The sequence below is a fragment of the Ambystoma mexicanum genome, chromosome 6p (genome assembly GCF_040938575.1).
Source record: "Ambystoma mexicanum isolate Mex_15411 chromosome 6p, UKY_AmexF1_1, whole genome shotgun sequence".
NCBI classification, from domain to species: domain Eukaryota; kingdom Metazoa; phylum Chordata; class Amphibia; order Caudata; family Ambystomatidae; genus Ambystoma; species Ambystoma mexicanum.
In genome coordinates, this window is record NC_090935.1 from 1,155,057,782 (window position 1) to 1,155,076,524 (window position 18,743).

Here is an 18,743-nt window from a genome sequence, read left to right on the forward strand (position 1 = left end):
AAATTACCATAAAGCCTTCTTAGTACAACAAATCAGAATTTGATAGAATAATGAATCACAGTTGGTGAGTGCACGTACTTGTGTTAAGCTGGAAGCCAACTTAATAACACCTTTCAGTCTTTTTCACTTTCTCCAAATGACATCTTGGCCTGGAATGACAAAATATCCTCTTTTACATTTGTTCAAAAATGCATAGAATTCTTTTTTAGAGGTGTCACATATTACGGTGGAATTTCATAGCATCTCTGCTTCAAAGGTAGTACTCTGCAGATATTTTTCAAGTTAATCATGTATTCCATATTTACGTTGCTATACCATTTCCACAACTATGTATTCGTTTTAACCTAATTTAATCTGATTTTAAATGTAATTCTCTGTTTAACTTTATTATCAACTCTGTGCATGTTACTTCTCAAAACACTCGTTCTAAATGTATTGATCATTTGATAAACTCCCCTTTTACAAAAGCAGCAAAGTTCGACTCAATTCTTATTCAATCTAATGATAGAAATCTTCTCAACTCTAATATATTAAACACAGGGAGCTAGATTGGAATTTTCAACACCCTCCCCAGTTTTAGTGGTTACAATTTGGAAACAATACTTCAATAGCTGCTAATTTGACACAATACATTTATTTTATTTTTCACAGAGCCCATTTAACTCCTGTAAGAATTTCTAAAATCTCGGATACTTTCTGGCCATTTCAATCCCCAAATGCTGATTCTGTAAATGTAAATACATATTTTTATTTTGGGAGAAAATATGGAAATGTTTACAGCTTATATTTTGTTTTTCAAGAACCGTTAACGTTATGTAATTTCATGATTGGCATTTTAGTTAATCCATATATGAATTAATTGTCTTCACTCAGTTTATTTAACGTTTTAATTTATATAGGATTTCATTTTAGCGCTTCTAATTAGAATTTTTGTTGTATTTGTATTTATTTTGATTTATATAGCGCCTTAATCCAAAGCGCTTTACAAGAGGAGCAAGTGAATACAACAAGCAATAGTTAACAATGAATCTAACAAAGTCCTTTCCTTGGGCTCCTTTGCATGCCAGGGGATAGTCACATGGAACCCTACTACCGACCCTAGAACGAAAGTTAGAGATTGCAAAACCCTCCAAAAGTCACTTAGGCACCCAATCTGGTATTAAATCCCCACGTTCTACAGCATATTTGAAAGGTATTCTACCTGTGAACCTCCCGCAGTCCACAAACTCCCAAAAATACTACCAAAGTCCCCGAAATGGGGCCAGTGTGCCACCTATACACCAGACCTGCCAGAAAACTACCTTCCTGTCCAAATTCCTCAGTATGTAAACAAGAGTAGGACATATAATCAAAATGTCTGGCAGCCCTTTCATGGTTTCCTCTGGGCCACTTTATCCCCATGACCAAGCTCATTTTGATCTATTGGGCTCAGCACAGCTCTAACACTTAAAGGTGCAAACACTCATCACCCAATATAAGCTCAGCAGCTCAGTCTAGTTGGGGCAGGAGAATGGAGTGAGCCCTTGAAGTTTAAGCAGAGAAGATGGACGAAGCTTCGAGCATAGAGATTGTGGGAGGCTTGAGGAGGGACTGGAGCTGGAAGGAGAGGGAAGGCAAGCGATGTTGGTGATCATGTAGAGTTTATGGAGGAGGTTGCAGAAGAGTTTGGAGACCAGAGGGACAGAAGGGGAGAGATTTTGTTACTCCAGAGGTGGAGAAGAATGTAGAAAGAGAGTTTGTGAGACCAGAGCGAGGGAAAGTGGTAGAGAGAGAGTTGTAAGACCAGAGGGGAGATGGTGGTGGAAAGGCAATTTGTAAGCACATAGGGAGAAGGAGGTGGAAAAAGCGCTTTCACAGTTGCAACGTCATAAACGACTCCTACATGATATTTGTTTTCCTTTTCAGAGTGTTGGAAGTGAAATGATGCAAATTGAAAAATAAGGTGGCCTTTTGTTTTTATAGTATACAGCCAACCAAGCACATAACCGGGACAGTTTGTGGAGTTTTCTGGTATGCTTTCTCGCCTTGCAAAGTCATGACACACCAACGTGACCTGCTATATCGCGCCAGCGTTTAGGTTTGAGGTACACAGTTCCTCATAATACACATTCCCCTGTACAAAACCACAAAATGTGCTTGTTCTTCCATTTTTGAAAACATACCATACAGTGGTGTTCGTGTGTTCGATGTGCTACTGGTATAAGGTTATCAATGCCCTATGGTAACCTTTGAACTGTAGCACAGTAAGGTTTTGCAGTCCAGTTGTGATGTCATTCACCTGGTGCAGCATAGTTGTGATACCATAACTAATCTGTAAAATAGACTTTCTTTACCAGATATCTTAACACTGCATGAGTGCTGGCATGTTCTGATTTCCGTATTTCACTCATCCCCTGTACACCTCTGTTTTACCGCTGCAGGTTAACCTCTTTGTTCTGCTGTCGGTGGTCTGTGTCCTCCTTAACTTGGCTGGATTCATCTTGGGATGCCAGGGTGCTCAGTTTGTCTCCAGTATGACAAGTTGTCAATTGGTAAGGAAGCATTACATACAGGACATTTCCCTCAACACACACACAATCCGAGATGCAGTGTCTCTCCCTACAGCTGAGGATGTGATGCACTGATTCCTGGCAGGAGTGTAAGCAGGAGTGGAGTGTTTAACAGAAGACAATAGCGTTCAACTTAGAATCAATTCAGTTTAAGGCATGCTCTCTCTTTTTAATCATTGATATCTTTATTGATTGTATATGTATTTAGCAATAATATCTCTTGCATATGGATGTAAGATGCCTTACAAAGTGTCCTTATCAATGTGATTACGCCACAGCCTGTGATGAAACCTTGTGATTGGGGAGTTAGTGGGCGTGTCAAGGGTTGAAGGTGGTGGTGATCCAGCACCAATGATCAGCAGAGAGTTATGCATCTGTGAACTCTGGGAATCATGAGTACACGCTATAGTGTGGAACAGGCGCTATTTAAATAACACATTATCATAAGCTATACATCATGAGAGTAAAGCTACGGATTCCAAGTACCTGGATCTAAGCTGCTGGGTTTAGGAGTAAACAGAAACTCTAATGCGTTAATGTTGCTCTGAGATTCTGGATCAAGTCAAAGCTTCGACTACAAACACTGAAATAGATGCATTGCTTTCATTGGTAGTAGCGTCAGAGAAATCTAAATGCAGAGGTGTTGCTAGTGGGCGGCAAAGGGGGCTATAACTCATGGTCTTTTGGCTGTAGCCCCGGATAGAATCTCAGGAGCTACAACCAAAAGGCTAGCTAGCCCCCAGACCCGACAGTTCCGACATCAGCGTAGCCCCGGGTCTTTTCCAGACCTAGCAACACACCTGTCTAAATGCATATGTCAAGTATCAGCACGGTCTGTGTGACTTGCGTGCACATGTTAAGTCCCTGCCACTTTTCTCCAAGCCAAACAACGACAGGCGATAGATACACTGTATCACTTCTCGGATCATGAAAGCTTCCAAGAGCAGAGCTTCCCAGGGAGCTTTCAGGCTCAATATTCTCACACGCTGGGAACACAGAGAGAGGGAAATAGAAGCAGACATTCTGAAGGAGAGGTGATCAGCTCGCACAGGGCCAGCCAGACACAGTATGAAATCCAAAATGGCGGGTTACCTTCTTGTAACCCCAATGCCAGATTCTCATAGACCTTATGACCCCAGGCATTTGGGACAGACTCCTTTGGGCACATCTTTTCAGGCCATGGAACGCAGCCTGACCCCGACAAAGCGCAAGCCATTGCAGAAACGCTGGCCCCCACTGATGCAATGCTGGGGAGGAACAGCAACTGTAGCTGCTATTTGAAGGATCCCTCAACTACAAGCACCCATTAAGAGAACTAACAAAACAAGCTGTGCAATTTAACTAGTCGGTGGAATGTAGAGTGGTCTTTCAGAAATAAAAGCATAACACAGCCTTAGCAGATTACATGTAGTACCTTAACCTATCCCTTAACAGACAGCTGACACCAGTCTTGAGTGTTGGTAGAAGGTGTACTTGCCCAGTGCAAGCCTGGGACAGATTCAGCCAAACATGTTGCAGCCTATGCCAGTCGAGATTTGTCAGGTGTGGAGGCTGCATGTACTCAACTGGAAAAAGTGAGGCCCCCTATACAAGTTCATCTATGGAAATGCTGCATGGTGATCCCAAAATAATTGCAACAAGAAATTGACACAGTCCATGAAGGCTGTCGTGGTGAGGTATCCACTAAATGATACATATGGGACACCATGTGATTGCCTTTCTTAGACAACATGATTGTAGGGGACATGTGTAACTTGTCACGTATATCAGTGCATCAGCTGACCACATCCATCTGAACCACTAGCGATGTCTGAGCTACCCGAGGCCATCCTGGAAAAGCGTTGTTGCATATTTCTTTGGACCGCTTAAGGACAATAAGTACTTGGTAGTCCCCATAGAAGTGTACTCCCGTTTCCCACGTATGCAGGTTACCTCATGTACATCTATGTCATCTTTCATTCATTACATGTTTTCATCCTGGGTCATTCCAATCAGCTTAAAACAGATCACACCCCCATTTAATGGCTCTGAATTACCCATTCCATGGAATCATTTGATGGCTCTCCGTTATTCTGTTTCATGAAATCCATGGTCGTTGAGATTTGGAAGGAAAACAAATCTCAACTAGAAAGTATTGTCTCAACAAAAAGCATTGTGACCTTAAGTGTAAAGGTTCATTGGCAGTCCAAAAAAGATTGGACAACACTGCGAAGTAAGTGATATCGCCCTTGATCAAGTGTTATGTGCCAGGCTGAGGGACTACAGAACATCTCCACACACCACAACAAGCAAGTGCCCGTAGAACTCATGATCAGCCTCCTTAGCCACCTGGCATCCCTCTTTGCAACACACAACAAATGAGCCCCAAAGTTGAGTCCACCTTATACACCATTTGAAGGGACACTGCTTCACATTGCTAGAGAGAAGGGCGGTGCAATGCAGAGCTCAGCATTTTGCATTGTGTCTCCGATTGCAACATGCATCTTAGTCAGACCGGGAGCACAGGGCTCCGATTAGAAGCAGACCCTGAAAATATTGCTGTGGTGACTAAGTTTTTAAATAGAAATCTATACCTTCACAACCTCTCAAGGAATGTGTCTTGATGGACTAGGGGCAGGCTTCGCACGTAGGCATTCCTGTTCTTCTGATATTGTGAGGACTCCTGTATTGGATGTGTCATGGGACATAGCATCACAGAAAGTGACATCCCAAGTACACAGCACTGTCAAGGTGATTTTCAAAACTATCAGGATGGTGTTGGTGTTAGAACGGGGACTTTGTTTATGTAAACAGGAAAATCCAATTCAATGACGTATGACAACCAATCACCTTTTGCATGTGTTTATCTTTCCGATTGAAGCATCACAATGTAGTATTTATCTCCATTAAATTAAAAAATTACAATGCTACCTATGTGTGTTATAGGATTTGTGTAAAGGAAACTGGACATTTCACAAAATGCAGAATTTAAAAAAAAGAATTTGGACTCGGCTTCAAAACTTTGCAGCCAATATTATGGAAAAAGATTGCCTTCCACGATGGGCAGTATTTATCCATGACTGGGTAGAAGAAAATTCCATGAAGTGGTAATAGTCGGGTGGCGTTTGATTACTAAAGTAATATATCTCTTGCCAGGTCACATGGAGCAACAGGGTTGTGTTGTTCATGTAGTGTGAGCATAAAAAAAATCAGTGCTCTTTAGAGTAGAGGATGTCTCTTGGAAAGGGGATACTAAAGGAGGTATGACGCCTTCACTTCTCCATACATTCACTCTCATCTCTTCTTACCTTTACCTCTTCTGTCTTTCACTTCACCATACATTCCCTTTGTCCTTACATGAGAAGTTCACCTGTAGGCCCGTTGATCTCTTACCAATATTCTTCGCCCTATCCTCACCCTGATCATAAACTCTAACCCTAAAGTAAACCCTTAACGTAACCACCTTCATCACCCGTCACGCTCTCTTTGCTCGATCGGGCAAAGTTTGTTGGATGTTCCGCCTTCCCATTTTGTCTTTCGGGTTGATCAATGTTTTTCAGTCAAGTGTTCTCGTCTTTGGAACACATTGCCTGCTGAACTCCGGACAACAACTTCTCTGTCTCTCTTTCGTAGAAAATTGAAGGATTACTTGTTTCAATAATTTCTGCCTTCTTATTGATCTAAGTTGTTGCTCAAGGAATTGAACATCTGCACCTAAATGCTTGTTCCGTGAGGATGTGCGCAATTTACATTTAAAATCAAATCAAACCATCATTCTAACTCTAACTCAGATTGTATGGCTAATCCTATATCTAACCCAATATCGTGACGATGTGAAGGTGGAGACAAAGTAAAAGAATAAGAATTAAATGTCTCAAGAAGTGAATGTCCAAGAGGATGTAACAGGGGATATCCTGGACCGGGCGTACTTCCTATGCCAGGAGATAAATCACGGTAGAGTGAGCTATCTAGTACTTAGGACTAGTGTCACCTAATGTGAGCCTTAATCATGATTGTGCCACTGGATTTGGCTCAAGACATAGGTATTGCTGAAAAAAACACAAGATTTGAAGACTTCTTAATCTTTCATATACATCACCTGTATAACAGGGCAAACAAGTAAACCCTGGACCAGTTATGGTCAGACAAACCATTCTTTAACACATTTTTTTCAAGGCCCAGTTTCTTTATCTGTTAAACTAGCAAAATCTTTTTCGAAACAGATGTGGTAGGCCCAAGTTCTTCAGTTTATTTTAAGCAGTGGATCTGTTGCCGCTTTCCTGAAAGTCCAGCGGATCTGGATGCATGGTTATCACAGCTTTAAGTGACTTGATTTATGTGCATCTAATTAGCATTCCAAGATAGACGACAGCCCTCAGGCAGTCCTGCTTTGACAGGCTCACAAAACCACTTGATCATTTGACTACTCTTATATGTGTGCGCTGTCTCAGCAGCCGCGCGTATACTGTGGTAGCTCAGATTTGCAGACTCTTTACTATCTCTGCTGATTTCCCCATTTCTTCCAGAAAGGTAAAGATGCCTGGACACCAATTCTATTATTTGTTCACTAGAAGATGACTGACAGCCCACAGGCAGTCCTCTTGCTCTCATAGGCTAGTTGTACCACCTGATCATTAGAATGTCTTTATGTGTGAACCCTCACTGTGGTTGCCACAGCTACACCGCTAGACTTTGTTCTGCGTGTCAAAGTAAAAACCATCTCTTCCCATCCATGCTTACATCCTACCGCCCTATCTCCATTACCCCCTTTCTGGGCAAACTCTTGGAGAAGCTGATCATCCCCCAACTGATCATCCACACTGAATCTGTTGGTTTTCTCCACGACCACCAGTCTGGCTTCAAAGCAGCAAGAGCTACGGAAACTGCACTCCTGAACACCCGTGATGACTTGCTCGCTAATCTCCATTCCAATTCTCCTTCCAGTCTAATCCTTCTTGATCGTTCCTCTGCCTTTGACACGATCAATCATTCCACCCTTATTAATCGGCTCAGTGATGCACTCCACAAAATGGACCAGGCACTGACCTGGTTGACCTCCTTCCTCTCCGATCGACCTTCCCAGGTTCAACTGAGCAGGTTTAACATAAAGACAGTAGGCTCATTCATTTCAGAAAATGGATGCATCCTAGTGCTTAAAATGTATCACTTTGAGTCTCACTTCCCACAAATATTACATAGGAACATTTTATGAAAATATTTTAAATATTTTTTTTGATTATGGCCCATCTTTTTAAACGATAACGTTTTTGACTAAACATCCCCTTTAATTTCTAAATTCTCTTAACTTAAGTAGTGGCATTTTACCCACAAGATTCTACTACATTTTTGACACTGTTTAACATTTTCGAATACTGCTAATACCTTTTGCTCCAAAGGTATCTTAAATCCCCCTGCTCATGTTTTTATGCCGCAGAAGGGCTTCATTCTTTCTTTCTCCCTGTAACTCCTTGCCTATCAAGATAACCTCCCCAAATGAGATCCTTTATCCTGCTTTCTGACTAACATTATTTAGTAAGAAAACACTCCCCATATCAATGACTTGCTTGTTACCTATAACGCTGACATTTTGACTCTTAGTCAGACCTCGCTTGCACCATCGACTATACCGTCCATAATTCAGGTTTGCTATCTGGCTACAGATTCTTATAATAGCACCGATGATTGGGGTACTGGTGTTGAACTTCTGTTCAAAGGCTCTTCATGATGACCCCCTCTTTCTGTCATCCATACCATTAGGAATAACCTGCTACTTGTAAAAATCTATCCCACTCCTATTAATGGTGAGATAATGCCTTATCTCTCCATTCTGAACACCTATCATTTCCTCCCCTCCTTCCTGCAACCTATCTAATACCCTCCTTTAGGACTGCTTCACACAATTGGTTATTTAACTAATACTAAAACAAGCTAGATTGATTTTACGTGGGGATTTTAATCTTTGGTGCGTTCGACCCCGCCACCCCATGTTTACAATTTAGCCGACAACTTGTCTATATTGGGACTCTGGCAAACGGTGGTCGGCCCTACTTATTCCAATGCCCATAAGACTTATTGCCAACACTCTTTGCCACTCACATGGCGTGACAATTGGCTCACCCCTTCACATTGTGATCGCTAATGTGGCTCCCTACTCCGCTCCTCCTCCACCTCCCTTGACATATAAGTTTCTAGAACAGAGTTTTCATCTCTACTTCTGCCTAGGTTTTCTTTTCTACACCGCAATTCTTCTAATAAAGGATCCTGGTTTGTCTGCCGAGTTATGCTTCAGTGACCATACGAATTGGCTTCAAATGACCACAGAACATCTTTCTCCCCTCAAACCAAATGGGCTGTGACATTACTCCCGCTTGTCCCTCAAGGTGTTTGTGTAGATGAAGCAGCAGGCGGATCATACAACCTGCTACCCCATGCGAGTACTGGGGATAGTATAGCGAGAATCCCCTGGTCTCCCCCATTACACGTGGAGGCAGGGTGAAGGGATTGCCACATTGCTTAATATACTGCTACTCCCTTTTAAGGAATCACACTCAGAATAGTATATTGACATTGGTGGTCCCAGCAAACCATGAGCCACATCATTTTGGGGCAATTGATATTCCTGTAGAGCGTAATACAAAAACAACATGTGCAGCACTGCTGTGGTGAAGAAGCAGCAGTCAAATGCAATTCCTGCAGGCTCTATCTGCAGAGCTTGGCACGTGAGTGCAAATAAGCATTCAGGATTCTGGCAAAATTAAGATGGCAGACCAGCCTTTTAGATACTCAGTCTGTGCTGAGAGAGGGAGCTTCAAAGTCAGAGTAGATGTGCCTGGGTGCAGGAGACCCAGGTAACCCAATGAATCCCTGAATTGGAAAGTTGATTGTACTCAATTGCAGACCCATACCTCAAGCCTGCACCAGAGGAGTGAAGGCACTATTATAAATACATAAGCAGGTAATAGCTTTCGGGTAGGAGCTTGAGGTAGTGGAAGTGTTGGAGGTGCAGGAAGAGCTGGGGTTGCAGGAGGAGCTGAGACTGCAGGTGGAGATGTGGAGGCAGGCAGAAATGGCGAGGCCAGGGAATTGGGAAAGCAGCGAAAGTTGGGGATGGTTGGAGCAGAAGTTGGGGATGCAGTGGCAGTTGGGGACAGTGGAGCAGTTTGGGATTAGGGGTGCGAGAGGAGTTAGGAGAGTGGGAGGAGATGAGAGAACAAGACAGGGAGAAGGTTTAAAGATCCAAGAAAAGTGTAGATCCTAGGACGTGGAGGATTGAGAAAGTAAAGAACCCCCAAAAGTGAGAAGTTAAAAGGGGGCAGAAGAGTCCTTTGAGGAAGAGCAGGAGAACGAGGAAGTGAGCTAGTGGGTCAGTGTGAAGTCCCTGCTAGACATAGGAAGAGTGACAGCAGGAGAGTGAGACAACATAAGCCTATTTGTTGTTGGAGAGAAGTGTGAGGAGGAACAACCAAGTGGCAAGATTTTAACCATCAGCCATCTTGAGGCCCAGAGACGAGGTCCAGAATCCAACCCCTGGGCACTAGTGAACATTGGCTCGGTGAGGAGGAAAAGACGATGGGACTAGGAGTTAATAGGTTTAGGATCCCAAGACAGGGAGGTGTGCCTAAACATGTTCTGGGCCAGCCAGGCTCCAGGGAGAAACTGTGGAATCTAACCTTAATGAACATAGAGCTGCAGCAAGAGTCCCTGCAACATCTTGGCCACACTATTCACCAAGCAGCCAAGGGTGAAGGCCACTCACCCACCAAGAAAGCAAACTCAGAGGTGACTTTATACAGAACACTGTGAGTGATGCTGGGAAGAGACCCACGGGGATACTGTTTGAACCAAAGACATCCCCCTTGTGGAAAGGGGCTGTGATTGTTGCCAGGTAGGGACCAGGCTAGAGATTATTTGAGTTTATGACTTTCATTTGTGCATCAAGAAGGAACTGCGTAAGTGCTTGACCTATTTCCTTGGGAAGATGTATTAGACATCCTGGGGAAAGTTGACATACGTTTAATACAGCGATAACCTGTATGCTCAGAGAAATCTGAGGAAAACGACCAGTGACCTGGAAATCATAACTATGGACTTTAAGTTCCTGCAGAGGTGTCAAGAGGGAGGAGGCTTAAATAGTGAAGCACTTGTTGAATCAAGGAGGGGACAGGGCAGGAGCTAGGCCTGAGAGGGAACCCTCCTGTTTAGTTAATGTTCAACCCCCAGCAGGGAATACCCTTACATTATTCCCCATCCCCAAATTCATGTAAAAGAACCTATAAAGATACTATCTTTCAATTATATTTGTTTGTTGGGGGTTGTTTCCCAGTGAAGTCATGACAGCACCTTCCTCTAAACACATTTAGCACCTGTCACAAATGGCAAACAAATCCCTCTGAGACCCATGGATGGTTCAAGGGTTTTTATTATTACTTTGTGGGCCATAGGGCTGTCTCTCTCCCCCTTATCTCCCTTTGGATCCCACCCTAACCCATCCGTCCATAACCCCTGTTTAGTTTTACTGGATGGTAACCCCTACTGTCTATGCGCTAATCTTACACTAGAAGGGTCTCCCTAATATGACTGCCATTTCAACTCTTTCAAGGATTTACTAGCTGTCCCTACTCTATCCAATAGTTAGTATTCCAATGGTATTTGGGATTGTGCCCTGTGTTTACTCTGTCAGGCAGGTGTATGTCCAAAGGGAATTCTTTAACAGCCAGACCTGCCCATCTGCAGAGGGTCCACTGCAGCCTTCGTGGGGCAGTATCCCAGTTTGGAGCTGGGGTTTGGTTCTCTGGGACCCTGGAGGTAGGTGTTGGGGCTGGGAGTGCCACAAGTCCTGTAACATGTCCCTTGTGGTCTAGGGAATCCAAGCAAATGATGTCAGCACACTCGGCATGCGGCGACGAGGCACTCCTTACATGCTGCTTGTATACGTCCTGCAGCTCCCTTCTTCCCCCCGCTGCAGTTTTGTGTTGCTGGCATGGCACAGCCACTTCCTGACTTCCTGGAGGGCTAGTATTAGTGGTTGTCTCAGTCTCTGTTGGTTTGGTGCAGATGTTCGACGCTCGTCTGGGTCTGACATTCTGTTGCTCATCCGGTTCATTGGCTATACAAACACATAGAGACTGGCAAGCATCTGATTGGCGAGGCATGTTGAGCCAAAGGTGTACTGCTGGAAAGCATGCAGGTTCCAGCAGAAGAGATAGAATCCAGGTTTCCCCCAACGCCCCTCAGAGCCAGGACAGGTCCAGGATTAATTGGAGACGGGCCTCCCCCTCCCTTGCTTGACAAGGTCAGGATGCTGACCTTGTCAAACACCGTGGTTCATTGAATGCTGCTGGTGCCATTGAGAACATGAAATACCTCAGTGTGGAGGCAAGATAAGTTGAATACTGCTGGTGCCATACTATCTTTTGCCGATAAACCTGCATTAGGGTCAACTCTTAACATCTATCCTCAGGCTATTACCAGAGTTATTGATACCTACCATAGTGGATGCATTTCCTTCTGCTTCAATATCCATAACGACATTTTTAACACATTCAAGGAATTTTCTTCCTCCTGTACCTTGACTTCTCATCCAGTTCCTTCTCATGAGCTTGTCAATAAACATTCCATTTTCTTCTGAACCAAAATTATAACTATTTACAATATTATCGCTTGTCAACCCATTGCCAGAACCCTGGTGATCCCTCTTCTTCCACTATGTCCTCACATTATTTCTTCCCTCCGCCAAGACTCCATCGCCTTTTCCTAATAATTTGACCGATGAGATGATGATGCTTCTGGCTCACCTGTAATATGGCTCTCCATTCTCCTTATTCCATTAAAGTTGCTGGTCTCTCTGACAGATGCTTTGATCATTGACCTTACCATCTTTATAATTGCATCTCTTTGGGAGGGATCACTATTTTCTATCTCAAAATAAGCTATGCTCATTCTCCTCTTGAAAAACAGTCTCTTGATCCATCTATCCCCACCGGTTTCTGGTCTTTGCTCGCCCTTTTGCCACTATAATGGATTTGCTCATCCTTCCTGATTACCAAACTCATTTTCCTAATTACGCGCTGGGTCAGTCAGTCTGCATCTACTTACTGCCCCACGTTTCCTCTTCTCCCAGAAGGGAGGAAGATCCTTCTCAGTCTTAGTCCTCTGCACCTGGAACAGCCCTGCTCTTAGCATTGCAGCACTCGACAATCTCTTTTTATTTTCTAAAGATCTCAAGACCTTGCCCAGGTAGCTGTCTCTCTGATCTGAGCCGCCAGTGCGAGCTGCAGGATGCCTGTTGGCGAATAGTGCACTTTCGAAATGTCAAACCCCTACCCAAATTATTTATTTTGTAAATTGGAAGTTATTTGTGCACCTTGAAATTGTATGGATTGGACAATTTTAAATAATGGTACCTACTACAGATGGATGCTGTTCATCACTATGCATGATTGTGCTTCATGTGTCGTTGATACATTGTTTTAATACAAATCCATTCTTTTTAAAGACAGATTTTTCAGTAGGCAGAATTTGCATATGTTGTGAAGATACCCAGACGGCTAAATGCACGGAGAAAGAAAATGCTTTGCGGCTGTATCCAGTCCAGTCATGCAGCGCTGTCCATCTCTTGCTCAAGGTAACACAAACTATTCAAAGTGGAATATTTTAAAATGCTTTTCTGTTGCACAAATCCAGTTTTCTGAAGTGAGGTACTTTGGGGAAAGGATACACTGAGCAGAAATGATCTCTACTTTCCTACATAAGGACCCCTTCACAAGGGTTTCTTCGAGTCATCCTTTGCTCTTCACACCAGGCTTGGTGTTGAAGAGGTCAATCCTCGTTCGAGAAAGTCCTTACTAATATTGGCTCACGGGGCTGCACTCGTAGCTACTACCCTCACTCTGGGTGCATATTTTGTCACCAGGCCAGAAGTGCTCTTGCAACTTCTCATTCTCCCCACCATGAGAGTCTTGAACATAGCATAACATATGCTGCATTATAGATGGGTAGCCATCAACAACGGGAATATACCCCAACAAGGGGATCTGAGAGACCTTTGATAGGCTTTGAGATCAAAGCTCGAATTATCTACATCAATCGGGTATCCCTAGGTGAAATGCACCCTGCTTTTGACATGTACCGTATACAAGTTTATATTATGTATGGCCCTTTATGCCCCTTTTCACTCCCAGCGGTGTCCCCATGGACTAGCACTGCAGGGTGTGGGAAGGGGCAGTATGAGAGAAGCATATACAATATTGATGTGCACCTCGCTTAGCTTCATTTCATCCCCACTGCATCATAAAAATGCATGGCCTTCTGCCTTCATCCCTGGCGTCCCTCGTGATTGCCTTCCCACCCTCAGGAAATCTAAAACCATTCCTGGTGTCATGCACAACCCCACATCTCAAGTGCCTACCGGATCCTGCAAAAACATGTATACCCCCGTCCTGCTTCTCTCGCCCTTCTCCCTCACTTGTATGTCTTCCCTCCCCCAGAAGAAATCTAGTACCTGGCTTCTTGCCACCCATCCCCCACCCCCTGCTCCCTCACTCTCCCTGACAATGCTGCTCTCCAAAAGTGCCGGATCCCCAAGTCTATTAGTATTTTGGATTTGTATTTTTTTTCTTCAAATAACTTTTATTTAAGTTAACATTTTGTAAGTACAGACAGAAACAAGCTTAACTTCAAATACAGTAGGATATGACCAATTTCAGGGAACGTCCCCTGCATCATCAGGCTTGCTAGACATCAGTGCAATACAGGCATGAATTAGATGCACTCAAGTCCGGTTGTCATACCCCACACCCCTGTGGCTCCTGGCTCCATTCGCTCCCTCCACCCTATGGGGGCGGGTGGATTTGTATTTTATGTTTAGAGCGCTTGACGCCGAAGCGCTTTTACTGAGCTAACAACAGTACATACGAATGAGTACGTAAATAATGAAACCAAAAATAGTTGGAAAAAAGATCTTCTTTTAGACGAGTTTTGAAAAGACAGAAAGGTAAAATACAGCGGAGCGATAAGGACAAAGCATTCCAGTGCCTAGGTGCAAGAAGAGAAACGGAATGCAAGCTAGAGGGGGCAGAAGGAGGCAGAGGAACAGTTCGAAGAAAGAGATTGAGAACGAAAAGAGCTTGCAGGAGAATAGAAAGAGATAAGAGACGAACGATAAGGTGGAGCAAGGCCATAGAGGCACTTAAAAACAATACACAGAACATTAAAAAGTAAACAAGATTCAAAGGATAGCCATTGAAGAGTGTGTAGAGCAGACGAAACAGAATCACGAGGAGAAGTACGAATAGATGAGTGATAGATAGAACGGAGAGGAGCAAGACGAGTCGAAGGAGGACCAAAAAGGAGAGAGGAGCAAAAAAAAGACAAGAAAAAAACATAGGAGATATGCGAATCTTAGAAGCAGAAAAGGTGAGAAACAGAAAGCCTTCCGAATATTGTATAATTGAAAGCGACATGAGTTTCACAGAACAGTAGCTCCTGCACTGCCAAAGGCTGAATGCTGGCCACAGTGTGGGTGATTGACAGGGCGGAAGCCGCAGCTCTGTTTAACACTTCAGGAGTCTAGGCTCATGCAATGTCAGGGAGCCAGTGTCAGTCTAAAAAGACCCTTTGAAGGCAGATAAATGCTGTAATTCCCTGCTGTTACATCACAGCAGTGGAATTTGATTTCCATATTGCACTCCCATGATGTCATAACCAGATACAGCATTTACAAGGTACAATGGCCCTCATTACGAGTATTCAAGTCCGGAAACAACTGTACCGGTAAGCTTGCTGGTACCGTTGTTTCCGGACCAGCATTCTCCGAGTTCTTTGGGCGGGTGCCCTCCCGTCTGCCAGGTCTGCCCTGGCGGGCAGAACGGCACCGCCCGCAGACGGACGCAGAAACACGGGAATGTCGAATAACAGAATGCCAGCTCCGGAATTACCGGACAGCCGGGGCTGTAATGCCCCGGTGATTCCGGCAAGTCCGCAGCTTGTAAGTCCCCACGGGTCTGGCGGCTTCCTGCCGGTTTTACGACACGGCTACCGCTCGACTCGTAATGAGGGCCAATATGTATTAATGGCTTCCTCTTCAAGCAGAAGAGACGTAATCTACTACATTGACCTGTCTGCAAAAGACAGAGGTTTGTAATCAGTTGAGCAGTGAGAATCAATGCTCCTGGTGTTTAATTAATTTCCAAATCTTTTATTGGTCTGATTTATCCATTGATATCTTTCACAGAGCACACAAGGATCACACAAATGCCAGATATGGCATATATTTCCCATCACCTCTGTATTAGGGTTTTTTACAAGAACCCACTCAAGCAATTCCTTCAGGGTCACGTTATGCACCACTATGGGTTATGGTGGAGGAGAGGCTAGCGTGAAAAATTACAGTTGCCGCTGTGTGTTTCCTCTTCCGTGCGCCACTTGCTGAGTCCTCTCCACAAACAAGGTGGCGTTGGGTAGAGACAGGCCATTTTTCAACACCTTGTGGAGTTTTATGAGACCAAGGTAAGGCCAGTCACTGACAGATTTCAACATCACCTCTTTGACCTCATGGGACAGACACAGGAATTAATTGCAGCTACTCAGACATTAAGAACGGAGGTGCAAAGAGGGGAGGGGGAAACGGCTGGGAAAATAGCGGCATGGAATTCCCTAGTGCAGAATCTATTTGGACGAGAAGAAGAGGAAACCGACGAGGAGGATCTGGAGGAGGCTGGGGGATACCAGAGCGCCCAGGACAGGGAGACACAAGGAATGGAAGAATAGACACCGTTGTATGGACACGGAGGCAGCTAGCGGAAGCAGCCACAGACTGGGCAGATAAGCTGTTGGACACTTTAAGACGATGACCCCACGGCAGAATCCGCCGAAAAAGCCAAAATGCCAGTTGAATGTTTGTATGTTTGTATGTTGTATGTATTTACGTTGTTAATTGAAAATAAAAAGAAATTAAACAAAAAAAAAAAAAAGAACGGAGGTACAGTCCCTTTGTGCTGAAAATGCTTCCCTGCCACAGGCTGTGGCCTCCCAGGATGCTCTAGTTCTCGATCCTCATTTGGAAGGGTTATCCTCTGGGAAATCTAATGGGGCGCCAAAGAAACTACAGCTCCTCAATACCTGCACTATACAGTTCACCTTCAAGCTCCATCAATTCCAAACTGACATGGTGAGAGTGGGCTATATGACATTGAACATGTTTGTAAGTGCTTTGGCATGGGCTACACCCTTGGTAACCTCTGAACCCTCCATGTTAATTAACTATCCAGGCTTGCTGACGGCCTTCAAGAAAATGTTTGGTCGTCCCGAATTGGACTTTTTATAGGGGGGTCTGTGGAAGCCTTGTGACCCGATTTGAACAAATTGCAGATGAGACTGGTTGACCAGAGGATGCCTGTTTATTTCTAAGAAGGGGGTAAAATGAAAAGGCAAAGTGGGCAGAGTACCTCTACCTGAAACCATTGAAGCCTTGGTTACCCTCAGTCTGTCCCTTTATTATTTTTTAATGGAGCACAAATTGGAAAAGAAGGGACTGAAGGTGTCCACTCCAGTGGTTCCAGCTTGAGTAAGTCCATCAGTATCAGAACTCCCCGAGACCATTGAACCTATGCAAATTAGAAAAAGAAGGCCAGATAAGGCAGGTCCAAGGCCTCTCCATGTATTATAGAATAAAAAGTCTTAGTTCAGGAATGTCCGGTTGCCAATCATTGGAGCGGCAGAAAGCACTGGCTCTCGCTCCCGAAGCAGATGAAGGAGCGGGAGATGGACAGAAGCCCCCAGTGTTGGTCATCTTCACTAACTAATGCCTGATGAAACAAGAATCCCTTCTTTGTGATTCATGTCCCGCTTGTACGTGAGTCCAGAAAAATATTGAAAATCCTAGCACAGATCGACTCAGATGCAGGTATTGGTAAAGCATGGGAAATGTGTTTTGGCCCAGGACTCAGTTGTCTATCGTGGATACACCTTATCATCTGAATTAGTGGCGATGGCTGGAAGGAATGTGCTGGATATTTTTGATTGACTGGCTTCTACCACCATTAAGGATGGTCAATGCTTTTTGGACTTAGCAAATTTCAACCCTAAAGTAATTCCCAATTCATCCCTCAATGTGCTGCTTATTACCAACCTTCTAAAAAAGGGAACTTCTTTCTGCTGGTCAAAACGTCTTTCTGCTGAACAAGATGACTTTGCCAAATTGCAGCACCTTTTTTGGAAGCACCGGTTCTATGTCAACCGGATGGTAATAAACCATTTTTTGTGGAATCTGATGCATCAGACCGAGCCTCTGGAGCAGCTTTACAACAAGAACAGGCTGATGGGCATGAGCATCCTGAAGCTTACCTTTCACTGAACTTTACCACCATCGAATGCAATTATCTTGTACTGGCAAATTAACTTTTGGCTATGAAAACTGCATGTCAAGAGTGGAGGCACCTGCAGCTAAGAGCCAAACATAAAGTAGAGCTTAGAATCGACTGTAAGAACCTGTCCTGTCTGCAACAGATCGAATGCCGTAGTAGCTGCCAATTAAGATGGGCCCAACTCTTCGCCCTGTATGATTTTATAGTCACTTGCATGTCGGGAAGCACCACCATGTTAATAATGCTGATGCTTTTTCCTGCCCTTCTTCTGACATTACTCTGTAAACTTGATCTAGAGAGAATTGTTTCAATACACAACGTTTAGCTTCACGGTTTAGGACTTCTTACAACAGGTCCGACACTGTACCGCTGACACCTTATCATACATGCTCTGCCTCACAACCTAGGGAAACCTCAAGGTATGCTGATTAAGGAGCATCAGTTTTTATATTCTCACAAAGAATGACATGAACAGTTGCTGCAACTGGGCCATGATAGTAGAATGGGAGGCCACAGGGGGATTTCTTCGAACAGGTAGCTGCTGAAATACAGTCTACTTTGGCCACAGATGTCCGTATTCGACATGTGATGTATGTAATTAATCAAAGAACTGCATCATAAATCCTTGTTTTTTTTACAACCCCTTCCAGTACAAACAGTTCCCTGGAAAACGATTTGCAACAATTTTATTATGGATCTTCCAAGTTCAAATGCGCACATGACAATCATGGTAACCATTGATTCATTTATCAAGTTGGCACACTTCTTTGCCATAAAGAAAATACCAACAGCCAATGAAATGGCACATGTATTTCGAATGGATTGAGTCCCCCAACGTATTACACATCTTTGA

At 43.9% G+C, this 18,743-nt stretch overlaps 1 protein-coding gene across 3 annotated transcripts in view; it reads left to right on the top strand.

Moving 5' to 3' along the window:
* The window catches only part of ENTREP1 (endosomal transmembrane epsin interactor 1), a 367,539-nt gene that overhangs the window by 151,299 nt on the left and 197,497 nt on the right, over positions 1 to 18,743 (top strand). For all 3 annotated transcript variants that reach the window (XM_069625781.1, XM_069625780.1, XM_069625782.1), the window contains exons 3-4: positions 2,421 to 2,531; positions 13,024 to 13,152. In XM_069625781.1, coding sequence (XP_069481882.1) covers positions 2,421 to 2,531; positions 13,024 to 13,152 — 240 coding nt within the window. The remainder of the gene's footprint in view (positions 1 to 2,420; positions 2,532 to 13,023; positions 13,153 to 18,743) is intronic.